The following is a 22,915-nucleotide window of genomic DNA, read 5'->3' on the forward strand; positions in this document are numbered from 1 at the left end:
ATTTTACAATGGTCAGAAATACTTTACAGGCTGTAAAGCATCAATTCTGAGGCCATCATAACTTTAAGTGGTTGCTAAGCAATGGTGATTAAGCAACTATCTGTAAACAGAAAAAAAACTACAACACAGCATGATTATGTTAGATGTGTTTATGATAGGAATGGACAGGTAGTTAAAATTTTAGATTTTGTGCTACAGCAGCATTTATTTTATAGTAAGCTCATATTTCTGAAAATTTAATAATTTTCAAATTAAAGTTATGCTCCCATCCTTTATTGTATTATTGAATTTAGCAAAACTGCCTTAGTGAATGATACTGATATTAAAAATCTCTGTCTTACGTATTGTTTCTGTGAAGAGCTAGTACAGAAAAATATTACAGAAACAAATTCAGATTCATGTTAAAATCATAAAAATGGAAAAAAATTGCTCTGGGATATGAACTCCTATTCAGAACTTATGAGAGCCATTTACATAAAACATGTGTATTTTATTTTTTCCGCTATAGTAAAATACTAGTGACTTGCTATTTGCTTAGTAAGATAACTTGGACCCACAAAATATATATGTTTGTATTTTAATATAAAAATTCTGCAATATAAGTAGTCCTTTACTTATGACTTTAATTGAACCCAGAATTACGGTTGTCCGTTATGGCAGTTGTTAACTGAGGCGCCCCCATGATTGCCTTGATTAATTATCACAATCCCTGCTCTCTTCATTGCTACCATTAAACAGAGCATGGGGGGGAGGCCTAGAAGGCCTGGCGTGGGCTCAGGCCCACATTGCAACATCTTATTAGCCCATACGTGGCCTGTCCCAGGCCTCCTCAGGCTTCTTCTGCACTGAGGCACCCTGCTGGGACCCACACCCTTCAGTCTCCTCCACCTCGCCTCATCATGCTTTGGTCCACTCAACTTTTTTGAAGATTGTCTTTGGAAAACAGAAGTGGTAGGCAGATTGTCAAGTGCCTGAACTTTGTTCACATAACTGCGCGAGTGCAGTAGTGGCCATAACTTCGGGTATAGGTCTAAGTCCCTTTATTCAGTGCCATTGTAATTTTCAACAGTTGCTGAACAAATTATTGTAAGTTAGGACTAGCTGTGATGCCATATTTTTTTTAATATAGTTGGGGACGATGGACTGATATCCTTCTACATGGACGTTATAAGCGTCAGCTAACTGAGCAAGATGTGGAAACTATTTGCCGGACTATCCTTGTATATTGTCTCAATCATTATAAAGGGGATGAGAACATCAAAAGTTTTATCTGGGATTTGATTACTCCAACTACAGATGGACAAACTCGGGCCTTAGTTAATCATTCTGGTATGTATCTGCATCTTATTTCATATCCACTGCTGCTATTGTCATAAAACATTGCTTTAAATCCATTGAGTAGTATTATGTGATCTTGAACAAAGCAAGTATAGATCTGTATTTCTGTGTGAAATGTGTTTCAGTGTTATTGTTGTTAATCTTGCTCTCTGTCACTGGGAATTACATGTTAGTATCTTTATCTGATATTTCAATGCTAAAGGTTCCTCTCCAAGATTTATCTTAGCCATTTCTATAATTGGTATGTAAAAGTATCACTGTTCTCTTGTAAGTTAAACTAACTAGCAATATGACAGACAATTGGTGTGTCTGGTTCATTATACTAAAAGACAGTAATTGAAAACAATTTTTTGTTGCTAAGCAATGCAGTTGTAAAGCACAACATCATGTGACCATGCCACTTAGCGATGGAAATTCTGGTACTTCCAGTTGGTGTCATTAAGCAAATCCCATGACATTGTTAAGCACAATGTCAAGTGGTAATCATTTGTGACCTTCTGCCCCATTGACTTGCTTGCGGGAACCTGGCAAATGGCAATCAGACAGCACTGGTCACTGAGTACCTAGATCTCAATCATGTGACTGCAGATATGCTGTGATGGCCATAGGTACAAGGACTAATTGTAAATATCACTCATTCAGTGCTCCTGTAAGTTTGAAAAGTCACTGAATTGGTGGTCATTAAGCAAAGGCTATCTGTACTCTGAATGGCAGTGGTTCTTAAGATATGCATATGGAATCTTTTCAGGCTGTATAAGTAGATGCTAAAGTTCAAAGTTAAGACTCTTTCTATGCAAAAAAGATGCTCTGCAATCAAGTTGCTACTTCAGTATTTTCCTACAGTTAATAAATTTAATCCTTGTGTTTACATATATTTTGTTAGAAAAATATGTGAAGTTTCAAATTTATTAATTGATGGACCTCTTTTAGACGTTTCAGACAAATACTTCCTGCATTTGTTGATCAATCCCGTACATCAGCTTAGAGGTATTTTGGCCACTACTTTTATTGAATTGCTTTATTTAATTTTTAGACTGCCTTACATGATATTCCCACTTCATGGTTAGAAGGAGATTCTTTTTTTGGAATGCACTATTTTTTCCAAATGTAATGCTTCTTATTAACACTAAAAATTATACTTTTATCCCTTATGTTCATAGAACATTGTTCCTTAAACTGCTGGATCGTTTAGGAGGTCTTTGATATATTTGAGATGGATGTCATACACTTTTATGAGAAAAGAGGTTTCATCCATTACACCTTTATATGCATACCACTTTTCTTAAATATTTTTCTAATGGTAGACTTGATGAATACTGATATCAGATATGCTTGTCTGAGCAGACTTTGACTATGGCCATAAACATGCAATTTTTTAAAATAGGAAATGGCCTCTCAAATTCATGCATGATGCTCATCTCATTTACTGGAGTTGACCTCCCCCATTAAAATATTTGATTATCCTTGGACATCACAAACTTTTTCCAACACAGAGAGTGAATATTGACTCAGTATATTCAGTAAAAATGTAACACCATACAGTCAGGAAGCTTGTTAAAGAGCGATCCAACCTGGAACTAAGGAGAAATTTCCTCACAATGAGAATAATTAATCAGTGGAACAGCCTGCCTCCCGGAGTTGTGGGTGCTCCATTGCTGCCGATTTTCAAGAAAAAATTGGACAACCATTTGTCCAAGATGGTATATGATTTCCTGTCTTGGGCATGAGGTTGGACTAGAAAACCTCAAAGTTCCCTTCCAGCTCTATGATTCTGTGATTGTTTATTTAATCATAATCTCTCAGAAAATTCTAAAGAGTTCACAAAGTTTCTTTTACCACTGTATCTACTGCATAAAAATACTCAGAACCCTGAATGTAGTCTTTTCTCTATAAAATGCAATTTTGTTTTAATTGTAAATGATTAAAATTGCTGCTTAGCTATATATTGTGCATTAAATAAGCTTTTTGTACCAGCATATGTTGTGTAGTTCTTTAGCATTTGCTTTTGTGTGGGAGAAGGTCACTGGATTGTTTTAAATGAGCAGTCTGTTTCAGAGTTGCTGAAAGGCTATAACATTATTTTAAGTTCATTGGCAGAATAATGGGATGTAAACATTGAGCATGATCCAGCCATAGTGAAACATTATTACATCCCATCATCTCTTATGCCATGTTAATGGGACTGAAATACTTTTAGCTTTGGCACAAATTCAGCTAATGAATGAAAATCTACAATATCTTTAAATTACACATATGTAGAATATGCTGTATCATGTTTATGTTATTCTGAAACTAGCGCCTTTCATAATTTGCAACACAATTCTAGTTATGCCTATTCAGAAACTGAGTTAAAATAGGATTAACATCCAGGTAAGTGTGTAGGATTGCAAGGAGAGTGCTTAGGAGGGTAAATTGTACAATAGCATTCTGTGGTTTTCTAATTGTTTTCAATTGCTGCATAGTGCCTTTAACTATGATAATGATCATCATGGAATGCAATAGTGTAAAGTACGACCTAGTTTTCTAGAAGTCCATACCATAATGATAAAGGGCTGTGAGAAAGTGATTTCACAGGCAGATGGCCTCCTTTGACATGGTGTCAGAGTTAATGCTGAAAAACCATGCATGTGTACATTTCTTAGGCTTGTCTGCTCCAGTGCCCCGGGGGAGAAAAGGCAAAAAAGTAAAAGCTCAGAGTTCACAACCAGTGCTACAGAACGCTGACTGGCTAGCCAGCTGTAATCCAGATGCCTTGTTTCAGGAGGACAGCTATAAGAAACATCTCAAACATCACTGTAATAAGTAAGTTAATCCGTTAACTTAATTTGACCCATTTTGACTTGAAGTTGAATGTTTCATGGAACTAAAATTCTAGGACCATAATATAGGTCATGTAGATTATTATAAGGATAATCTTTAAATTATGCTTCATCATTGACACTGTTTAATAGTATAGACCCACGCACATTCTTATTTTGATTAATGCTTAACATTTTTCTTAGGATACAGATTACTGTTTGTCTTCTCAATGTGGTTAATTTAAGTTGATGTCAGTATTTAAAATGTGGTTGGTCTTAGTTCATTGAATTATTGGAACTTATTATTTCTCATGAGTCTAGCATGTGGTATTTAATCCTTACATGCTATTTAAATAAAGTGTTAAATTATATTACATGTTTTATGAGGTGAGATAAGGGACATGCTGTAAATTTAATCGTATCAATTTTGAAATTATCCCTGTGTTGTAAATGTTGCGATTTTGAACAACATATGTGATGAAAAAACTGTATAATTGTTGATGTTATTCAGAGCTTAGCTGCCTGATGAAAACGAAGCATGTGCAATAAAAGACATTTAGTTCATATTCCTCATAATTTATGTATTAGGAAGTATATTCTTTTCTTTAAAACGTAACTGTTCATCATCAAAAGTCTATTCTATTTTTAATTGTAGTTACATATTATAATTCATTTATTGTGTATTCATTTATTGTATATTATTATTCTTGCACTGGCTATGGCTATTATTTTTGTGCATTCTCTTGACCTTTTGGAAGACCGTTAAGACCTGTTTTTTCCCTCATGCATAGGACCAGGATGTTAGAGGAGCCCTATAAACATGTGTTGATTTTGCAAGTTTATGGTATGGCATTTAGGCTTTTTTGTAGTGGATTTTATTTTATTTTATTGGTTATAGGGGCTCATTTTATATGGTTTCTCTTATATTTTTTCCTTATAAACTGCTTTTTAATCACTCAGAATTATGTATTTAAGATGGATGGCCATTTAACATTTCTAAATATACTGCTTAAAAGTTGCATTGAACAAAATGATTAATAAATTCATAAATAAATTTATAGTCTCATCTTCCGTAAAAGATAATATGGTCAGGATACTCTAGCCGTTTTCAGGCATTATATTCCTATGTTTAGTGGAACAGTGGGGCTTGGCCATTGCCCTCTTACAATCTTCCTCCCTCCTTCCCCCTTCCTCCCCATCACCTCTTTCACACATTCTTTCTCTTTAGACTTATAGACCAACTCAACACTGACTGTGGATGGCGGACATTTATTTTTTTTAAAAAAAATCAATATCTAGAAATAAAAGAAAGGAAATATAACTATTTTTTATATTTTACATCAGCAAATATTGCAGGGTACATCAATTGGATAACATGACCCCAAGTGAACTTTTTACTTTGAATATATATAAGTTGTAAATAATTGAAAAGATGTGCAAAATGGAAGAAAGAGAAGTACAAAAGAATTGAAATACAATATAATTCCAAAATATTTCCATTAACTTAATAGTAATGTTTTTAAATAAAATAAAACAATATCTAAATCAAGGGGTAACCTACACTCCTTTGTGTGTAGAAATGGCTTGTTTTGGGCTAAATCCAGGATGGCCAACTCCTTAAGTTGAAGAACTGGTTCTTCCCTAACTAACTTACTTAGAATTATGAATCCAGCAATGCTGAACTCTAATTTCTTCCATATTGGTATGTACTCGACCAGCTGAAGAACCCTTGCAGTTGTGGTTGCTAAAGACCACCATGTCTCTGGAGTATTTGTTTTTTTAAAGACAGAATGCCAGTTATTGGCCAGGGACACTTGAAGTCTAAGAGCAGCACAGCTGTTTAGGGTTCTACAAAGAAAAATCCACCTTACTGGCCTTCAGGAAGGTGGTGAAGACCTGAGTTTTTCCTCAGGCAGTGTTAATGGAGTTCTGGCATGGTTATGTGGGGCTGTGAGATTTTTATTGGCGCTTCTGTTGCCTTTTTTATTCTTTTCTCTTTCGTTAAATTATATTATGTTTTCATGTTTGTCATCCAGAATTCCTCTGGTAGATGGACAGGCATGTACATTTGTTTCATTTATTAATTGATAGTAAATATTATATAAGGCAGCTATTAAATAAGTTATGTTCTTACTTTTAAAAGGTTCTTCACTAGATGCTGTCTGTTGCACATTGTTTTGCATTTGTGTAGAATGATTTCTAGATTTGAAACTGTCTCAGATATAGCTTTATCATCGTCATCGTCATCATCATCATCATCATCATCATCATCATCATCATCATCATTATTATTATTATTATTATTATTATTATTAAATTGTGTTCCAAAGACTTTACAATATTGCAGGTGCTTTAGGGTGTCTTATTACCATGCGGAAAGGGCTGGGATAGAAGCTGCAGGGGTATTGCTCAAAGTACTAGGTGTACATGGCTAACCAAGTAAAAGGCGGGAATACCTTTGGGCTTTTTTCCCAGTTGGACAACATTACTCTGTGGGGATGAGGAGCTTCAGAAAACTGCAGGGGGGCAGATGTGGCGCACATATTGCCAGTTCACATCACATCATTAGTATTTCAGGCAGAATATGCTTTTTCAGTGTATTTCTTTTAATAGTTTTCTAGCATCATTGAGAACGGAAGAGAGTAGATGTTTAATTACATCAATTTGGTCTTTGAGTATGAATATAGGATTATGGCTCCAAAATAAATGTTTATATTCTTTTAGAGGAATTACACAATAAAGCTAAATATGGGTATATTCTGTTGTCTTCTAAGGTAAATAGGGTAATAAGAGAAGTAAATTTGGCAAAAACTTTTAAAAAAACAATTTCTTAAGAAAACACTGACTTTTTCCTATTTTTTAAAACAAAGATTTGTGTAATCTAACAAGTCTAACATTCCATACCGGGGGTTTATTGTAAGGTAGTAAAACCAGATTTTATATCTCGTTTATTCCTACAACTTCTGATGTGCTTCCAAAAATGGTATTAAGGCAGCAGCTGAGGAAATTTTATGAGATAATGAAGCAGAACAGTTACTGAAAGCCATCTGCTCAGTTGTTTACAAACTTGCTTCAATACTTCAGAGGCAGTGGTAGAGTACGTGTCTAAACTTCACAAGCTGCACTAGGTAGAACTAAATGAAATGCGCCTGGGTTGGGCTGAGCTCGATCCCTCTCTGTGCAGTCTAAGCGGTTGCCAGGCAGGCCTGTTGGAAGCCAGCAGAAAGCACCACACAGAGGTGATTATGTGCCACCATCTGTCACGCTTCAAGCCTACCATACAGCATGGCTAATCAGCCTTGGCAGGATGATGGATGAACAGCAGCAGCTGCCAAAAGCCACTGTTGGCAAACAGTCCTGAAGTTAAGAACTTTTTCCCCTCTCTGTTTTCCTCTCCAGGGTCCTGCTGCGTGTCCGCATGCTGTACTATCTGAGGCAAGAAGTTATAGGGGACCAAGCTGACAAGATCTTAGAGGGTTCTGATTCAAGGTTAGTGCAAATTCAAGTTTATTTGTGCTTCATGATCACGGTTCGTGTGAATATTTTTGTAGGATCATAAAAAAGTTAAAGATTAAACATATCTGTTTATGCTCTTATTAAACTGCTGCATATTTTGGTTGTTGAGAAAGGTTGAAGAATGGTTAATTTCATGAAGTAAACTACTTCAACAGAATATCAGTGAACAATTTTAATTTATAAATCTAATGTAAAGGTTTAAAGTGGGAGAAGGTATACCATTTTCATTTTTTTTTGCATACTTAATTTCTTCTTTAGTTCCAGTTATACAAGTTTGTCCTTTTGACACTTATGCCAGCATTTAAAATTATTTGGAAATGCTAACTCTTTTTTTTAGTGAGATTGATATTTGGATCCCTGAACCATTTCATGCTGAAGTTCCTATGGACTGGTGGGATAAAGAGGCAGATAAATCTCTTTTAATTGGAGTGTTCAAACATGGTAAGTGATGTCATACTTTGAACAGAGCTTCTTGGTAAAGCTTTCTGTTACAGCAATATTCAGTCATAATATTAACAAGTGTAGTTCCAAAGAACTGTTGGCTTCTGTTCCCTTTTTTCCTTCTGCATTAAAAAAATGTATTTGAGTTGTAAATATCAGATGCTGTTTTTAAATGTTTGCAGAATATTTCAGAAGAAAACATTACTTTCTTGGCTGTAAAAAACAAAACCATATTTGTTTAAATAATAGCCAAATAGTTTTACAGTTCTCCATAAACTCTGCTTCCAACATTGTTCACTTACTAATTCTGCCAGCCAGTGTCAAAGTGGATGGTGGGCTTAACCTCTGCTATTAATCTGTACAAGTGCCTTCTGGGCTTTGTTCCAAGCAATATTTCACAAATGTCAGTGCTGAAAACTCTGGGCTCCCTTGAGTGGGGTGCAGCCTTGTTAACTTTGAAAGACTAGGGAAGTAGAGTTGGCATGATATAAGCAGTGGACAAATCCTGATTATAATCCCAATTCTCTGGAGTTTGGTGCAGTATTCTCAGTAGCCCAGATTGTCTAAAGGAGAGAGTGATGGCTTATAAAACCTTTCATGATTACAGCTTGGCTTGAGCCTGTACAGCAGTTAAGGAGAGTGTATTGTGGAATAAATTCTAATTGAATTGTGCTGCTCTGCCTATATACAGGAGTTCTGTTGTGGTTCAACTGAGGCAAGTCTAGCCTAAAAATCATGTTGATGCCATGTACTGTTGGGATCTGCCATTTTCCATCTAGTCAATGTGGTCAGTAAGAAAAAACAGCAGTCTGAAAATTATGATGGGAGCAGTATCATTACAGACAGGCATCATCCTACATATTTCCCTAGCATAATGCTCTAATTTCATTGTGACCAGAACAACCAAAAGGAAGTAGTTTGGTTGCATGTAATGGAAGAAGGGCAACTCATAAGCACTTTTCTCTAGGTATTCAGTATAAATATTTATCATATTTCTCTTTCTCTTCTATCACTTATTCACACATTTTTCAGGATCTTCATTGGCAGTATCATTGCTTGAAGGGATTTTTAAAATAAGGTTTTCTTAGTTTATAAAAGTATAATCCATAAGGATTCTTGTTTATAAATATTGGTCTTTTTTATGTTTATCTGAATGCAGGCTATGAGAAGTACAATTCTATGAGAGCAGACTCTACTCTATGTTTTTTGGAACGGGTTGGCATGCCTGATGCCAAGGCCATTGCTGCTGAGCAGAGAGGGACAGATCTATTAACAGATGGTGGCGATGGGTAAGCAGGACATTATAAAAAAAATTAATAAACTTTAACTGTATTGTGTATGCTGGCCTGACTTCACCTATTGCATCACATTTGTGGATTCTCATATTTATAGGAATGTTTCAAAATAATATTTATGTTGAGGAAAATAAAAAATAATATTTTTTTATTGTAACAATAGATATTGCTGAGGAGGATTTCCTTTTGCTTCAAGATTCTTTGTTTTTATTTTTAAAACATTTTAAGTTATTAACTCTAATATTTTCTGAACTTTATTTCATTTAGAGGTGATTTTGATAGAGAAGATGAAGACCCAGAATATAAACCAACCAGAATTCCATTCAAGGATGAAATTGATGTAAGAATCTATTCACATGCTAATGCACAGTCACATACATAACATACATGTATACATGCATGCATACATACATACATTATTGTGAATAACATTAATATTGTGGAATCCTTGGTGCTCTTCTATTGGTTCTCTCCTATTGCTATGTTAATAATTTATAGTATACATGCTTTATAATTAGGCTATTTTGAAATAGTGTGTTTCCCATGATTGTGTGTGTTATGTGTATGTCGGTGTGTTGGAATTTACTTGTGCTTCCTTGAAACACTATTATTCATTACATTTTCTTTTTTGTCAAAGGAATTTGCAAACTCACCTTCTGACAAGGAAGAATCTCTAGAACTCCATGCAGGTAAAATTTTGGAAAACTTTGGTGATGAATGGAAGAATGGAAGAAAAAAAGATGCCAATGATAAAAATGTGATCCAATGCCTATTAAGGATCAGTTTGTTTGTAATTGTACTATAGAATATGTGAAATGTGCTAAGTGCATTTGATGGTTTTACCTCTATTCTTTTACCTATTATTATTTTACATATAATATCTAATATTAATTAATTACTGTAGCAGCAAAACTATTTAAGGTAGAAACTACATTTCCAAGTGTATACAAAATCATGCAAAATGGACTGAATATGAACATTACTCTTTGGGCTATCTGCTATTGCCGAGTGTTACCATTGGAATACAGTTAAGAAAATTGGTCATAATAGTAATTTAAAAGCCTTTTCATAAAATTTCCTTTAACTCTGAGGGGTTTATTATCAAAAGTGTTTTTGTTACATGTTTCTATGATGATATTTTGCAAGCTTGTATTTGTCTTTAATTATGTATACCTCTTGTCTTCCTTGATAATATTCTCCAGGCAAGCACAGTGAAAATAGTGCTGATTTTGGTCAACTCTACTGGCCAAGCACTTCAACCCTGACTACTCGCTTGCGCCGTCTCATTACTGCCTATCAACGTAGCTATAAAAGGCAACAAATGAGGCAAGAAGCACTAATGAAGACTGACCGGCGTCGACGGCGACCTCGTGAAGAAGTGAGAGCACTGGAAGCAGAAAGAGAAGCTATAATAACAGAAAAACGTCAAAAGTAAGTTTTTCCAGGCTTCTTCATAGAAATGAGTATTGCCTTGCAACATAAATTACTGTCTTTAGAATACATGATATTTAGCTGGACTTTTGGAAGTAGTCTGACATACTAATCTCTTTGTTTTTAGGTGGACAAGAAGAGAGGAAGCAGATTTTTATCGTGTTGTATCTACTTTTGGAGTTATTTTTGACCCTATGCAGCAACAGTTTGATTGGAACCAGTTCAGAGCTTTTGCCAGACTTGATAAGAAATCTGATGAAAGTTTGGAGAAGTACTTCAGTTGTTTTGTAGCTATGTGCAGGCGAGTGTGTCGAATGCCAGCCAAACCAGATGAAGGCAAGCCCATTGTTTTCCATAATACTAAAACATATTTTAGATATTTTGTTTAAAGAAGGATCCATGTTTATTTTCCCTTTTACACTTTCTTTTTTTCCAGTTGTTGTGAACACACATGCTATAATTTTGCAGCTGTAGAGTTCTAATTAAATAAAATTAGATCACATATTAAAGCAAATGGAAATAAAAACTGCCTTCAGGCTTCAGGTATTGAAGGTGGAGCTTATTATAGGCATCTTTGCTCCTACTAGACTTTTAGCAATCAAATGAATGGATGCATTCCTCCGTAGAACAGTTGTGACTAATAATAGTCTCCTTAGGAGTGCTGCTTCCTTCTCTGAACAATCACATAGACCAGGGGTAGTCAACCTTGGCTCTTTTATGACTCGTGGACTTCAACTCCCAGAATTCCTGAGCCAGCACAGCTGGCTCAGGAATTCTGGGAGTTAAAGTCCACGAGTCATAAAAGAGCCAAGGTTGACTACTCCTGACATAGACCCAGGGATTATCTATTTATTTACTGTTCGTTAGGAGCTTGAGGCAGAAACGATATCATCCCTCTTCCAGGTTTTCCCCACAATATTCCTGTAAGATAGTTTGGGCTAAAAGAATGTATCTGTTACAAAGCCACTCACTACTAAGAATGGACTTGAACCTCTCCAGTGCTGGTCCAACATTTTGACCCCTATGCTACACTATATTTCAGTAAAGGATAAAAATGGATAATACCTAGCAGCTGCTTCTAACACTTCAGCAACTGAGCTGGGGCCTTTAAGATCCCAGGCCAAATTTGAAACAATGAAGAGCAATTGAGATTTTCTGCCTTTGCAGAGAATAACTATAAATACATTTGCTTCCGTTTGGGGGCAGGGCTGCTGATTGGGCTTATTTTAATTTGGGAACTATTTGAAACCCAATAATAACTTATATTATACAACTTTAAAAAACTCTTCTTAAAATCAAATAGCATAGAACATTGTGTGATGTGTAGTAGTTTTAAAAATTTTCCTAATTTCTTTGTACTCATTTTTTCCTTATAGAACCTCCTGATCTGTCTACTGTAATTGAGCCTATCACTGAAGAACGTGCTTCTCGAACTTTGTATCGTATAGAACTTTTGAGGAAAGTCCGAGAGCAGGTTCTCCATCACCCACTATTGGCAGAGAGGCTAAAATTGTGTCAGCCAAGTTTGGATTTACCAGAATGGTGGGAGTGTGGCAAACATGATAAAGATTTATTGATTGGAGCTGCTAAACATGGAGTCAGCAGGACAGATTATCACATTCTAAATGATCCTGAACTTTCTTTTCTTGATTCTCATAAAAATTTTGCTCAAAATAGAGGTGGTGGTAATCTAACTACCGTATCTCTATTAAACCCGCTGGGTGTTTGCTGTGGTCAGTCAATGTCTATTATCCCAACCTCACTAGTACAAGATGAAAAACCTACAGAACAAGCTGAGGTTAAACTGGAAGGAGCTGAACAAGTACCAGCCAAAGAAAAGTCTGGCAATGAGGAAGAGGAGGAGGAGGAGGCAGGAGATGTTGCAGTAAAAAGTGATAAGGAAGAAGCTGAGGCTGAAGTTGAGGCTGTTCCTGTTAAATGTGAAATAAAAGATACCGAACTGAGTACAGAAGTTGATCCTAAATCAATTTCTGAAAAAGGTTCGGAAGATGAAGAAGAAGAAAAACTTGATGATGATGACAAGTCAGAAGAATCTTCACAACCTGAAGGTAAATATGAGTTAAGAATTATATTGACTATACTTGCCAGACTAGATCTTAGCAGTTCTTTCAGTAGACTTTAAGAGTCTCAGGTCTGACCTTACTCAGATTTTTTAAAGTGCAGAACTAGGAATTCAAGACTTTCGTATTTTTCTTTTCAGTAAACCTTTTCACATTTATTTTTCTACCAAGGAATTTCTACATCTGTTTACAAATCCTTATGTGTTGTATAAGATTATGTACCATGTTGTTAAGGCACTTGCCAAGACTGTTTGACCTCATTATTGCTTTCTGAAAACTGATCACAGGCTTAATCATCAACACTGCTGTGCTGTTGTAAAGAAAGATCAGTAGTAATGGACAAGAGAGCTTGAGAACACAGTTTGATAGCTACTATTTTATTTGGTTCTAACAAGTAAAGGATACCATGTAAATGTTTTAGAAATAGCACTGTCATCTGTGTTATTTCTTTGAACTGCAATAAAATAGAATATAAAAGAACAAAATTATATAATCCAAGTAAGTCAGAAAGCATCCTAAGAATTATTGTGATTTTACCAAATAAAATACCATAAATCTATAAATTTCACTAAAAAAATATATATTTTTCCAACATAATTTTTTTTACTTCTATGTTCACCTGAGAAATAAAATATTTGACCATTGTGATGTACAAAAAAATCCCAGTACTTAGTCTAATCAAAGCTTCAATGATCATATAAAAATGTATTATACTATAAATAACTGTCCTACTTTGGGGAGCTAATTTTTGGTGATTGTTATTTCTCAACAGGAATGATTTCTCAGGGTAAGAATTTTGATGAAGAAAGCAATGCATCCCTGAGCACTGCAAGGGATGAAACGCGTGATGGATTTTATATGGAAGATGGAGACCCATCAGTAGCCCAGCTGCTGCATGAAAGAACATTTGCTTTTTCTTTTTGGCCTAAGGTTTGTTCAATATATAACATGATTCTTAGCATTTGATTTCTGAAAGTTATCAGGCCTGTGTTGCTTAATTGTGTATATCAATTCTGTAAAGCTATAGAGCAGATTCTCTTCAGGAAGGTTGAGAGGCACTCAAGAAGAATATGAAGTATTTAGAGGTTTGGCTATCAGCAGATAAACATACCTGATTTTCTCAACTGGAGAGGATTCTATTAGAGATATTCTAGCTTTTCTGAATAATAATAGAACAGGAAAATAAAGTAAAATTTCAGACTGAGACTTCCTTTTCTGTCCCACCTAAAGGATATGTTCTAGGCCTGCTATTCAGAAACCAACAAAATAAATAGTGTGGTATTCCTAAATGTTGTAATGTAGATGGATCTTAAAAAAGATTAATAGACAAAGAATATTTCATAGCTTTTATTTTTTAAAAAATACCCCTAAAATTCAGAATAGATAAAGCTCTCATTGTGAAATTGTAGGAGCTTCATATACATCTCAGTTTCTGATTTCATTGGGTGCTAGAGAAAAATAAAGTAGTAAAAATCTTAAGCTTCCTAATCACCATAACGGGGCCATCTGGATTAGGGGAAAATAACCTTGCTATAATAGGCTTATTCCTGGGGAAAACAAGCAGCTGGTTACAGTTGCTGAAATCTGCTGGCAGGTTTTATTCTATTTTGTAATTTAGTGAAGATTGATCCTATCTGGTTATCAATCAATAATTTCCAAATATTGATAATTATTTTGGGCAAGTATTTGTGATTCAGGATATTGTTAGTGTGGCTTAAAAATAATCTATTGCTAGTTTACAATAAACTTCAAAAATAATACAATACAAATGTACAAATAACACTAGCAGAAAATATAATATGTTCACGTCAATAATCAACAGCACAAGAAAACATAATTTTTACCGCATTCAGATTTTAAAAGCAAATATTATTGGCCAAGTAGTTTAACTTTCTTAACAAGAAAAATCAGAATGACATTATATGAAATATAATCTTAAAAGTTCCAAAAATATGCAATTAAGTTTCAAAGTATTCTCTATGCAGCAGTGCATGTTTTGTATTTCTCTTTATTCTGAGTATACGGTAATTAAATTGTTTCAGTATACATGCTTGAGTGGAACTTGGAAGTGATAATGGGTGTGGAATGAGAACTGACATTTATGGGATGTTCCTAGATTGGTACCCTTTTCACAAAGTTGAACTTTATTAATAGTGACACTAATAAAGAACCACTTCCTAGGACAGAATTACAGATGGTGTTGTCTCTGACCTACCTAAGACAAAGTTGTTGAGGGTAAAGATTATATTATTCATTGTGTAATAATTACACTATTACTTGTCAATTTGGCTTGAGTTTTAAAATGTCTAAGTAATAGCAAATACTCAGGAAAAAATACTTCACATCCAACAGTTTGTTTATTTTGATTACTAACAGCAAAAATGTTTGTTCTTCATTTATGTGCGTTCAGCATAATTTCAGGGTAACTGGGAATACTTTTCTGATGCAGAATTTCAATTATAATTACTTTAGATCTAAAATTAGTAAATCTGTTAAACCATGCAATAATGCAGATTTTGTATTTCCCTTTTGCAGGATCGAGTAATGATCAACCGATTAGACAGCATCTGTGAAGCAGTGCTGAAGGGAAAGTGGCCAGTAAATAGACGCCAGATGTTTGATTTCCAAGGGCTTATACCGGGGTATACACCAGCAGCTGTGGACAGCCCTCTACAGAAAAGAAGCTTTGCTGAACTCTCCATGGTTGGTCAGGCCAGCATCAGTGGCAGTGAAGATGTTTCTGTATCGCCTCAGTTATCTAAGGCATGTTTTGTTTAACAAAAGGAAAAGGGCCAAAATAGCAGCAGAAAACACATGTGCAAGAAATTCCACTTTTGCCAGAAAAAATAAACAAAAATAAATAATATTTAGATTGACAGTAGTTTTTATGATACTTTTTCATTAGACAAAAAACATTATTAACTTAGCTAATATTGGTCAGGCCCAAAAATATTGATTGGGACAGTGCCATTATATTATGCTTTTCCCATTTTTCAAAAATGCACCAACAATTGAACACACTTCTTTTAAGAAAGCAATGGTAAGTCATTGCTCATAATGATATATGTTAATTTTTCATTAGGAAGATGTACTCAATTTATCAGTTCCACGTCAGCGGAGGAGGCGGAGGAGGAAGATTGAAATTGAGGCTGAAAGGGCAGCCAAGAGGAGAAATTTAATGGAAATGGTTGCCCAATTGCGAGAATCACAGATTGTCTCTGAAAATGGGCAAGAAAAAATTGTAGACTTATCAAAAGCCTCAAGGGAGGCAACAAGTTCTACCTCAACTTTTTCAGCTGTTCCTTCAAAGTTTCTGTTACCTACTGTTTCAACACCAGTGTCTGATGCCTTTAAAACTCAAATGGAGCTGCTACAAGCAGGCCTTTCTCGTACCCCCACAAGACATCTGCTAAATGGTTCCTTAATTGATGTCGAGCCACCCATGAAAAGGAGAAGAGGAAGAAGGAAAAACGTAGAAGGTCTTGATCTTTTATTTATAAGCGGCAAGCAAGCATCTTTGACAGCAGTAAGAAGATATTTCCATTACATTATTTTTTTAAAAAAAGATAATACAGCTTAATTATGATAAAACATAGGGGCCAACCTGTGGCCCCATGCAACTCCCTAGCTATTCCCAGAATATCTCAGAATAGATAAGATAAAATATTTAATTTATTCCTGGAGCATTTAAGAGCTGATTTTTCATATTTGGAGAAGTTTAAAGATACATGTCTCTTCTTAATTCTCATCAAAATGCAAAAAAGGTGAAAACATTCTGGCACCAGCTACTCTAAAAAGATCACCATTCATTTTTTCCTGAAGCCCTTGAAAACCCTTGTTTGTTTTATTTTTTTTTATTGTCACCCACTAGGAAATTGCACATTCCTAATATGGGGGCGGGGGTAATAAATATAGGAAATAAATCTGGAAAACCTTGTAGAAGTCTTGTATCTTAAATATTAATCAGTTGATTACAACAAGCTTTTATGGATCATAGTCTACTTCATCAGATGAGTCACAGAAGATTTATTTGCAAAAGTCTAAAGTGGCTGCCCATTTGGAATATTTTACTTAAAACAATCCTTATTGAACACACAGGTCTGTTTAGAATATAAATTGAAAGTTGTTTGCAGCCAGATGTTTTGTTTGTAAAGGTGCTCATTTATCCATTTAAAATAGAAGACCATGAAACTGTGTACAGAACATTTTGGTAACTTAGTATTACAATACTAGTTATACCCATCATGACCTAAAAATTCCAAATATGCCCACCAGCTCAAATAAAAGTTGTCTATCCTTACTATATAGCCATATGTGCCTACTTTAAACCACAAAGATACCAGAATGACTGCCTTTATGTATTTTTGTCATACGTGGCATCACAAAATGTTTTTCAGTTGCCTTTCCTCACCTTGTCCATAGAACTGTACAGTATGTATAAGCAATGGTAAGAGAGTTACGTACAGCTATATATACCTAACAAGATTGAGACATTATTAACAATGTCTAAAAGGCTAACAGCACTCCCCATTTAATGTGTTGAATTCACTCCTCTTGAATTAGCATTATGTTGAAAGTTAATGGAATTTTGAACTTTCTGCAGGAAGATGCAGAAGTGACCAAAGTGTTTGATGAAGAAATGGAACTTCCTCCAGCAAGAAACATTCCATCTCCTGGGCAACTGGATCCTGATACTCATATTTCTGTCATTAATATGGAAGATGGGACCAGACTAGTGGGAGAAGATGCACCTAAAAACAAGGATTTAGTTGAATGGCTTAAATTGCATCCAATGTATACTGTTGATATGCCAAGTTATGTACCAGTAAGTGAATACTCTCCTTTTATTATTTTACCATTTTATTTATATGTGACAGAATTCCTAAGATATGTTTTTTAAAAAAACACTTTACAATAAGTAAAGTAAGCAAAACAGTTGTAAATATTGAAAGTGTCCGATTATTTTTGTGGTCTCTGGCCTATTTGAAAAGCTTAAGCTTGAATGCTTGTTTTGGAACTCTGTTTATGGTAAGCATTTGCAAATATTTTTAAAATATTAGTGCTAAATATGTAATAGTCTCAATGTTGCTGTTAATGTTTCAGTGATAAAAAATACTTTTTTAATATAAATTAAGCATTCATGTCTAGGAAATAATTGTCCTTTTTCCTTTCTTTAGAAGAGTGCAGATGTGCTGTTTTCCCCATTTCAGAAACCGAAGCAAAAACGGCACAGATGTCGAAATCCTAATAAATTGGATATTAACACCTTAACTGGAGAAGAGAGGGTTCCTGTTGTAAATAAACGGAATGGGAAGAAGGTAATGCATTGACTAATTTCCTCTATGGCTATCTATTGATTCATTTAATCTTCAAGTAGATACTTTTATATTACTTTTCTATAAAACAGCATCCCTCAGTCACCTCAAACATTCTGTATCATTTTGTTTGAAGTATCAGTATCAAAGATCTCCTTCATTGGAGATTTTTTGGAGGAGGCTGAGTAGCTTCTAGTTTGAGTTGTTATTTCTCTTGTTTTTCACATCATGGAATAGGAGGAATCTTGATTCTATTATCATTTTTGGATTTTAAATTGCAATATTCTTTGACACATTTTTGACAATTTTTTGTACTTTTATAGTTTATTAATAATGATTAATAAGCCATTTGATATTCAGATTGTCAGTGGCAGTATGTATAAATAAATAATAGACTAATTTTGTTAAACTGCATACATTATGAAATATAGATCTTTTCTTTAATTAAAGTTTAATATATATTATTAGATGGGTGGTGCTATGGCTCCACCAATGAAGGACTTGCCAAGATGGCTGGAAGAAAATCCAGAATTTGCTGTTGCTCCAGATTGGACTGACATTGTTAAACAGTCTGTAAGTAATAGGTTTTTTTTAAAAAAATAAAATAGTCAGGTTTATTTATTTATTTATTCAATCTAATTCATTTTGGTGCTATCCAACTCCAGAATTACTTTAGGCCTCTCACAATATTAAAATATTGTAGCATAGTTTAAATGAGGGAACCCAGATTGTACCTAATCCGTCAGCTTTTACCAACTGTGCAAAAATTGCAGGAGACAGGCAGTTCCTCAAATAAGTAGGCTCCATGCCTTTAAAGTGAGACCCAGCACTTTGAAATGCACCCAAAAGTATATTGGTAAACAATACAGCTTGTTAAACAGATCAGCATACCACTGCTCAGACTGCTGCATTGTGGACCAATTGCAGCTTCTGAATGGTTTTCAAGGTGAGCTCCATGGACATTGTTTACAAGGATATGTGGGACAATTGAGGACTACCCAATCAAGAAAGCATAAGTATCTATGCTTCATGTAACTTTACCATCTCTTTTTTTTCCTGTGACTTATTCATTGGTAAGCCTATTCACAGGTGAAAAACTCAGTATCATATTTAGATCCCATGTAGTTCCCTCAGTTATGCTGTTGATATTTAGCAATGTCATATTTTGGAGAAAAGGAAAATCAGAAGACATATATAATGCTGCTGAAATGCTTCACAAATCTATTTTGCCTCTTCATATCCCCAGTTGAAAAGAATCAGATTGAAAATTTCAGTCATGCTCTTTGGACCTTACATCTTGTTCTACAATTTTTGTTAGAATTGTGTTCCTTGGATTTAATCTGATATTACAAACCTAGTTTATATTAGGGTTAACTTTTATAATTCATGGATTTAAGATCAAAGGGGGACAAATAAGATGAATAAATAGACCCCTTTATTATATACAGTTGTGAATCATAAGAGCAGCATGATGTAAAATGCTCAGTATCTACACATCATTAAAAATGAAAGCATAATTGTATGCTTCTGCTTTTTTTTTTTCTCCCATCATCTAGGGTTTTGTTCCAGAATCCATGTTTGACCGTCTTCTCACAGGTCCCGTGGTGCGGGAAGAGGGTGCAAGCAGAAGAGGGAGAAGGCCAAAAAGTGAAATTGCCAAAGCAGCTGCAGCAGCTGCTGCTGTAGCTTCAACATCGGGAATTAACCCACTGATAATGAACAGTCTGTTCGCTGGAATGGATCTTGCAAGCCTTCAGAATTTACAAAACCTACAATCTCTCCAACTTGCAGGTCTCATGGGCTTCCCTCCAGGACTAGCGACAGCTGCTGCTGCTGGTGGAGGTAATTCTAAAAATCCAGCTGCTATGCTGCCTCTGATGTTGCCAGGTATGGCAGGGTTGCCCAATATGTTTGGACTAAGTGGATTGTTGAATAACCCAATAACAGCTGCTTCTGGAAACACCACTATGGCTTCCAGTCAAGGAGAAAATGAAGATGGCACTTCAAAAGTAGAAGAAAAGAAGAATGAGAATGAAGAGGAGAACAAAGACTCTGAGAAAAGCACAGACGTTGTTTCAGCTACTGACTCTGCAAATGGATCTGTTGGTGCAACTGCTGCTGTGGCCTCTGCTACCACCACAAGCAACACTGGATTGCCTGCCAACCCTCTAACCTTCAATCCTTTCCTCCTGTCAACGATGGCTCCTGGTCTGTTTTACCCTTCTATGTTTCTACCTCCAGGATTGGGAGGATTGACACTACCTGGTTTCCCAGCATTAGCGGGACTTCAGAATGCAGTGGGCTCCAGTGAAGTGAAGGTTACTGATAAAACTGAAGAAGCTGCCTTTAAAGATGAAGAAAATCTAGAGGGCAGTGATGCAGAGGAGAGCCTTGATAAAACTGCAGATTCCTCTGCTTTAGAAGATGAAATAGCACAGGGTGAAGAATTAGACTCACTTGATGGGGGGGATGAAATAGAAAACAATGAAAATGATGAATAAGCAGTACAAGTTACTGTTCAAGTGTTTTAAACTTTTGACAAGTGGTAGTCCTACTGTTTACACTCACAGTTAATGTCCATACTTAGTTTTATAAGCTGTTCTGTAACATAGTGTAGCAAACAAAAAGTCATGTTATACAGATGAGTCAAAAGGTATCTTGGTCATTAAGTATTGTGCAGTGCATTATTTATTATCCCTAGAAGAGATGAAATGGAGAGATGACCTTATCTTTTTAAGGAAGTTGATATAATGCTCTGCTTTTTTTCCTTTTGGTACCATTGGTATTATAAAGCAGCAATTTGTAATAGAGTGGCACTAAATAGAAGGAAGTGCTGCTGAAAGGAAGTATGAAGTTATATATTTAATTATTAATTTTTAATTTTTTGCTGTGAAGGTCAAGATAAATTTTAACATGCATATCATTCTTCTATATCATTTTGACTGTATGGAAGTTCACTCGTGCACATATGTGCACATGCACACTCACACATATATACACACATTCTCTGACAATCTCCATGATAGTGTGAATGTCTCTGTCTTGAGACACAGCAATAATAAGGCAGCTGTTGAATGTGAAGAGTACCTTTTGGAAATTACCCATTGAAAAGGTTCTTGCAGGATAAAACTACAGTTAAATCGTCTCGTGATTTTGTAATGCACTGGTAAAACAATTTTTTTTAAAAATCAGGTACCTTTTTAAATTAAAGGACTTTGTTACTTTAGCCACAAAGCTAAACAGATTACCTCAACTCTAAAGTAGCCTTGAAGTTTACAGACATGACTTTGTAAATGTATTTGTTTTTCTTTTTTTGGTGATGTCTTTTTATTCCCCCCACCCCCTACCTTGGAAATTGCTATCATGTAAGATAAGATGTAAATTGCTGCCAACTGTAGTAATGATGCTTTTAATAAAAGTGACTCATGATATCTAAGGTGTAATTCCTAGAATATAGTGATCACAACTGATTCATTCTCAACAGAAACAAATATATCACAGCAGTCTTCCCCCTGTATCTTTCTTTACCAGCTTTTCTATCTCCAAATATACTAAATTAGTAGTCCGGGAAAAGACAAGGAAAAAAGCCTGAATTATACTCATATTGTTCAATCCTTACTGAAGCTTCAGAAAAATGCACAAAGAACTGTCTTACGCCCTCAACATATTTTCAAATGTGTTCTGTGTGTGATAATGTGGTACATTAAAGAACAAAAGGGTAAAGAAAAATGAGGCTTTGATAGGCATGATATCTAGGTCATTTACCCTTGGTTAATGGGTAGAAAAACACAATACTGTAGTTTGAGGAAGGAACATAAAGGCACTGTGGTGGGCTGTAGATTAATGTCTGTGATGCTAGAAAGCCCTGTCAAACATCCTACAGGAAACTAAAACTGACCCACTTTATAGAACACCTAAGCTGCTTCTGAAATGCTGCTGGTTTGTACCTTTTTATGACCTTGGATATTGTAGCTTTTGAGAGTTATGCTTTCACAGTGCTGTCACCAAAATGAGCATATAGCAACCCTGCCATGAAGTTAAAGAGGTAGGCATTTCACTTTGGAAAGAAGAAAGAGAATTCACAAAGATGCTCAGTTCCATTTAGATTAATCCGTTAGACTACTTGAGAATATTATAACAATTATCAGGAGAACAAAAAATAATTATTTAAGCTACCTGTATATTTCTTTAGTTCTGTAGTAGTTGCTAATAAAGCTTAATGAGAGTATTTTGTAAAATACCCAGTTCAGTTGGGAATTGAGTGTAGAGAGTGAAAAGAGCTGCCATAAACAATGAAAACAGAATAATGAACAGCTTAGTAACTAAATATTGTAAGACTGAAAGATATGCATTTCTTGAATTAGTCAAGATCAAAATGTCATGTTACCTCCATTTTAATAGATCAGAGTAGCTAATAGAGGTCATGATTGTTTTTTCTTTTTCCATTTTATTGCACATTTGACTATATGTTATTCTTTCCTGTCAAACTCACATACAGTGTCTGTTCTAAAAATCTAAAAACCCACAGAGGGATCATCAATCTGATCGGGAGTAGCATACCTTGTATCTATTCATATCTGCCTGCTAAATTTTCACTAATGGCTCGTTTTCAAGAAACTATGGAGTTTATGGTAAAAGTAACACTATAAAATATTATTTGTCTTTGCATAATTTAAAACATTCTGTTTCATCCTGGCAGA

At 35.1% G+C, this 22,915-nt stretch overlaps 1 protein-coding gene across 1 annotated transcript in view; it reads left to right on the forward strand.

Moving 5' to 3' along the window:
• CHD7 (chromodomain helicase DNA binding protein 7) overlaps window positions 1–21,201 on the forward strand; it is a 183,134-nt gene extending 161,933 nt beyond the window's left edge. Inside the window, exons 22-38 of the mRNA XM_015812377.1 lie at window positions 1,130–1,329; window positions 3,981–4,140; window positions 7,536–7,625; window positions 7,990–8,093; window positions 9,253–9,382; window positions 9,656–9,728; window positions 10,026–10,077; window positions 10,591–10,819; window positions 10,947–11,155; window positions 12,196–12,888; window positions 13,673–13,830; window positions 15,436–15,663; window positions 15,983–16,426; window positions 17,504–17,725; window positions 18,078–18,218; window positions 18,684–18,788; window positions 19,772–21,201. Of these exons, the coding sequence (XP_015667863.1) occupies window positions 1,130–1,329; window positions 3,981–4,140; window positions 7,536–7,625; window positions 7,990–8,093; window positions 9,253–9,382; window positions 9,656–9,728; window positions 10,026–10,077; window positions 10,591–10,819; window positions 10,947–11,155; window positions 12,196–12,888; window positions 13,673–13,830; window positions 15,436–15,663; window positions 15,983–16,426; window positions 17,504–17,725; window positions 18,078–18,218; window positions 18,684–18,788; window positions 19,772–20,716 (4,183 nt within the window). The 3' untranslated portion in view covers window positions 20,717–21,201. The remainder of the gene's footprint in view (window positions 1–1,129; window positions 1,330–3,980; window positions 4,141–7,535; window positions 7,626–7,989; window positions 8,094–9,252; window positions 9,383–9,655; window positions 9,729–10,025; window positions 10,078–10,590; window positions 10,820–10,946; window positions 11,156–12,195; window positions 12,889–13,672; window positions 13,831–15,435; window positions 15,664–15,982; window positions 16,427–17,503; window positions 17,726–18,077; window positions 18,219–18,683; window positions 18,789–19,771) is intronic.
• The last annotated feature ends 1,714 nt before the right edge of the window (window positions 21,202–22,915 follow it).

Source organism: Protobothrops mucrosquamatus, unplaced genomic scaffold (assembly GCF_001527695.2).
Source record: "Protobothrops mucrosquamatus isolate PMUCROS unplaced genomic scaffold, P.Mucros_1.0 scaffold79, whole genome shotgun sequence".
NCBI classification, from domain to species: domain Eukaryota; kingdom Metazoa; phylum Chordata; class Lepidosauria; order Squamata; family Viperidae; genus Protobothrops; species Protobothrops mucrosquamatus.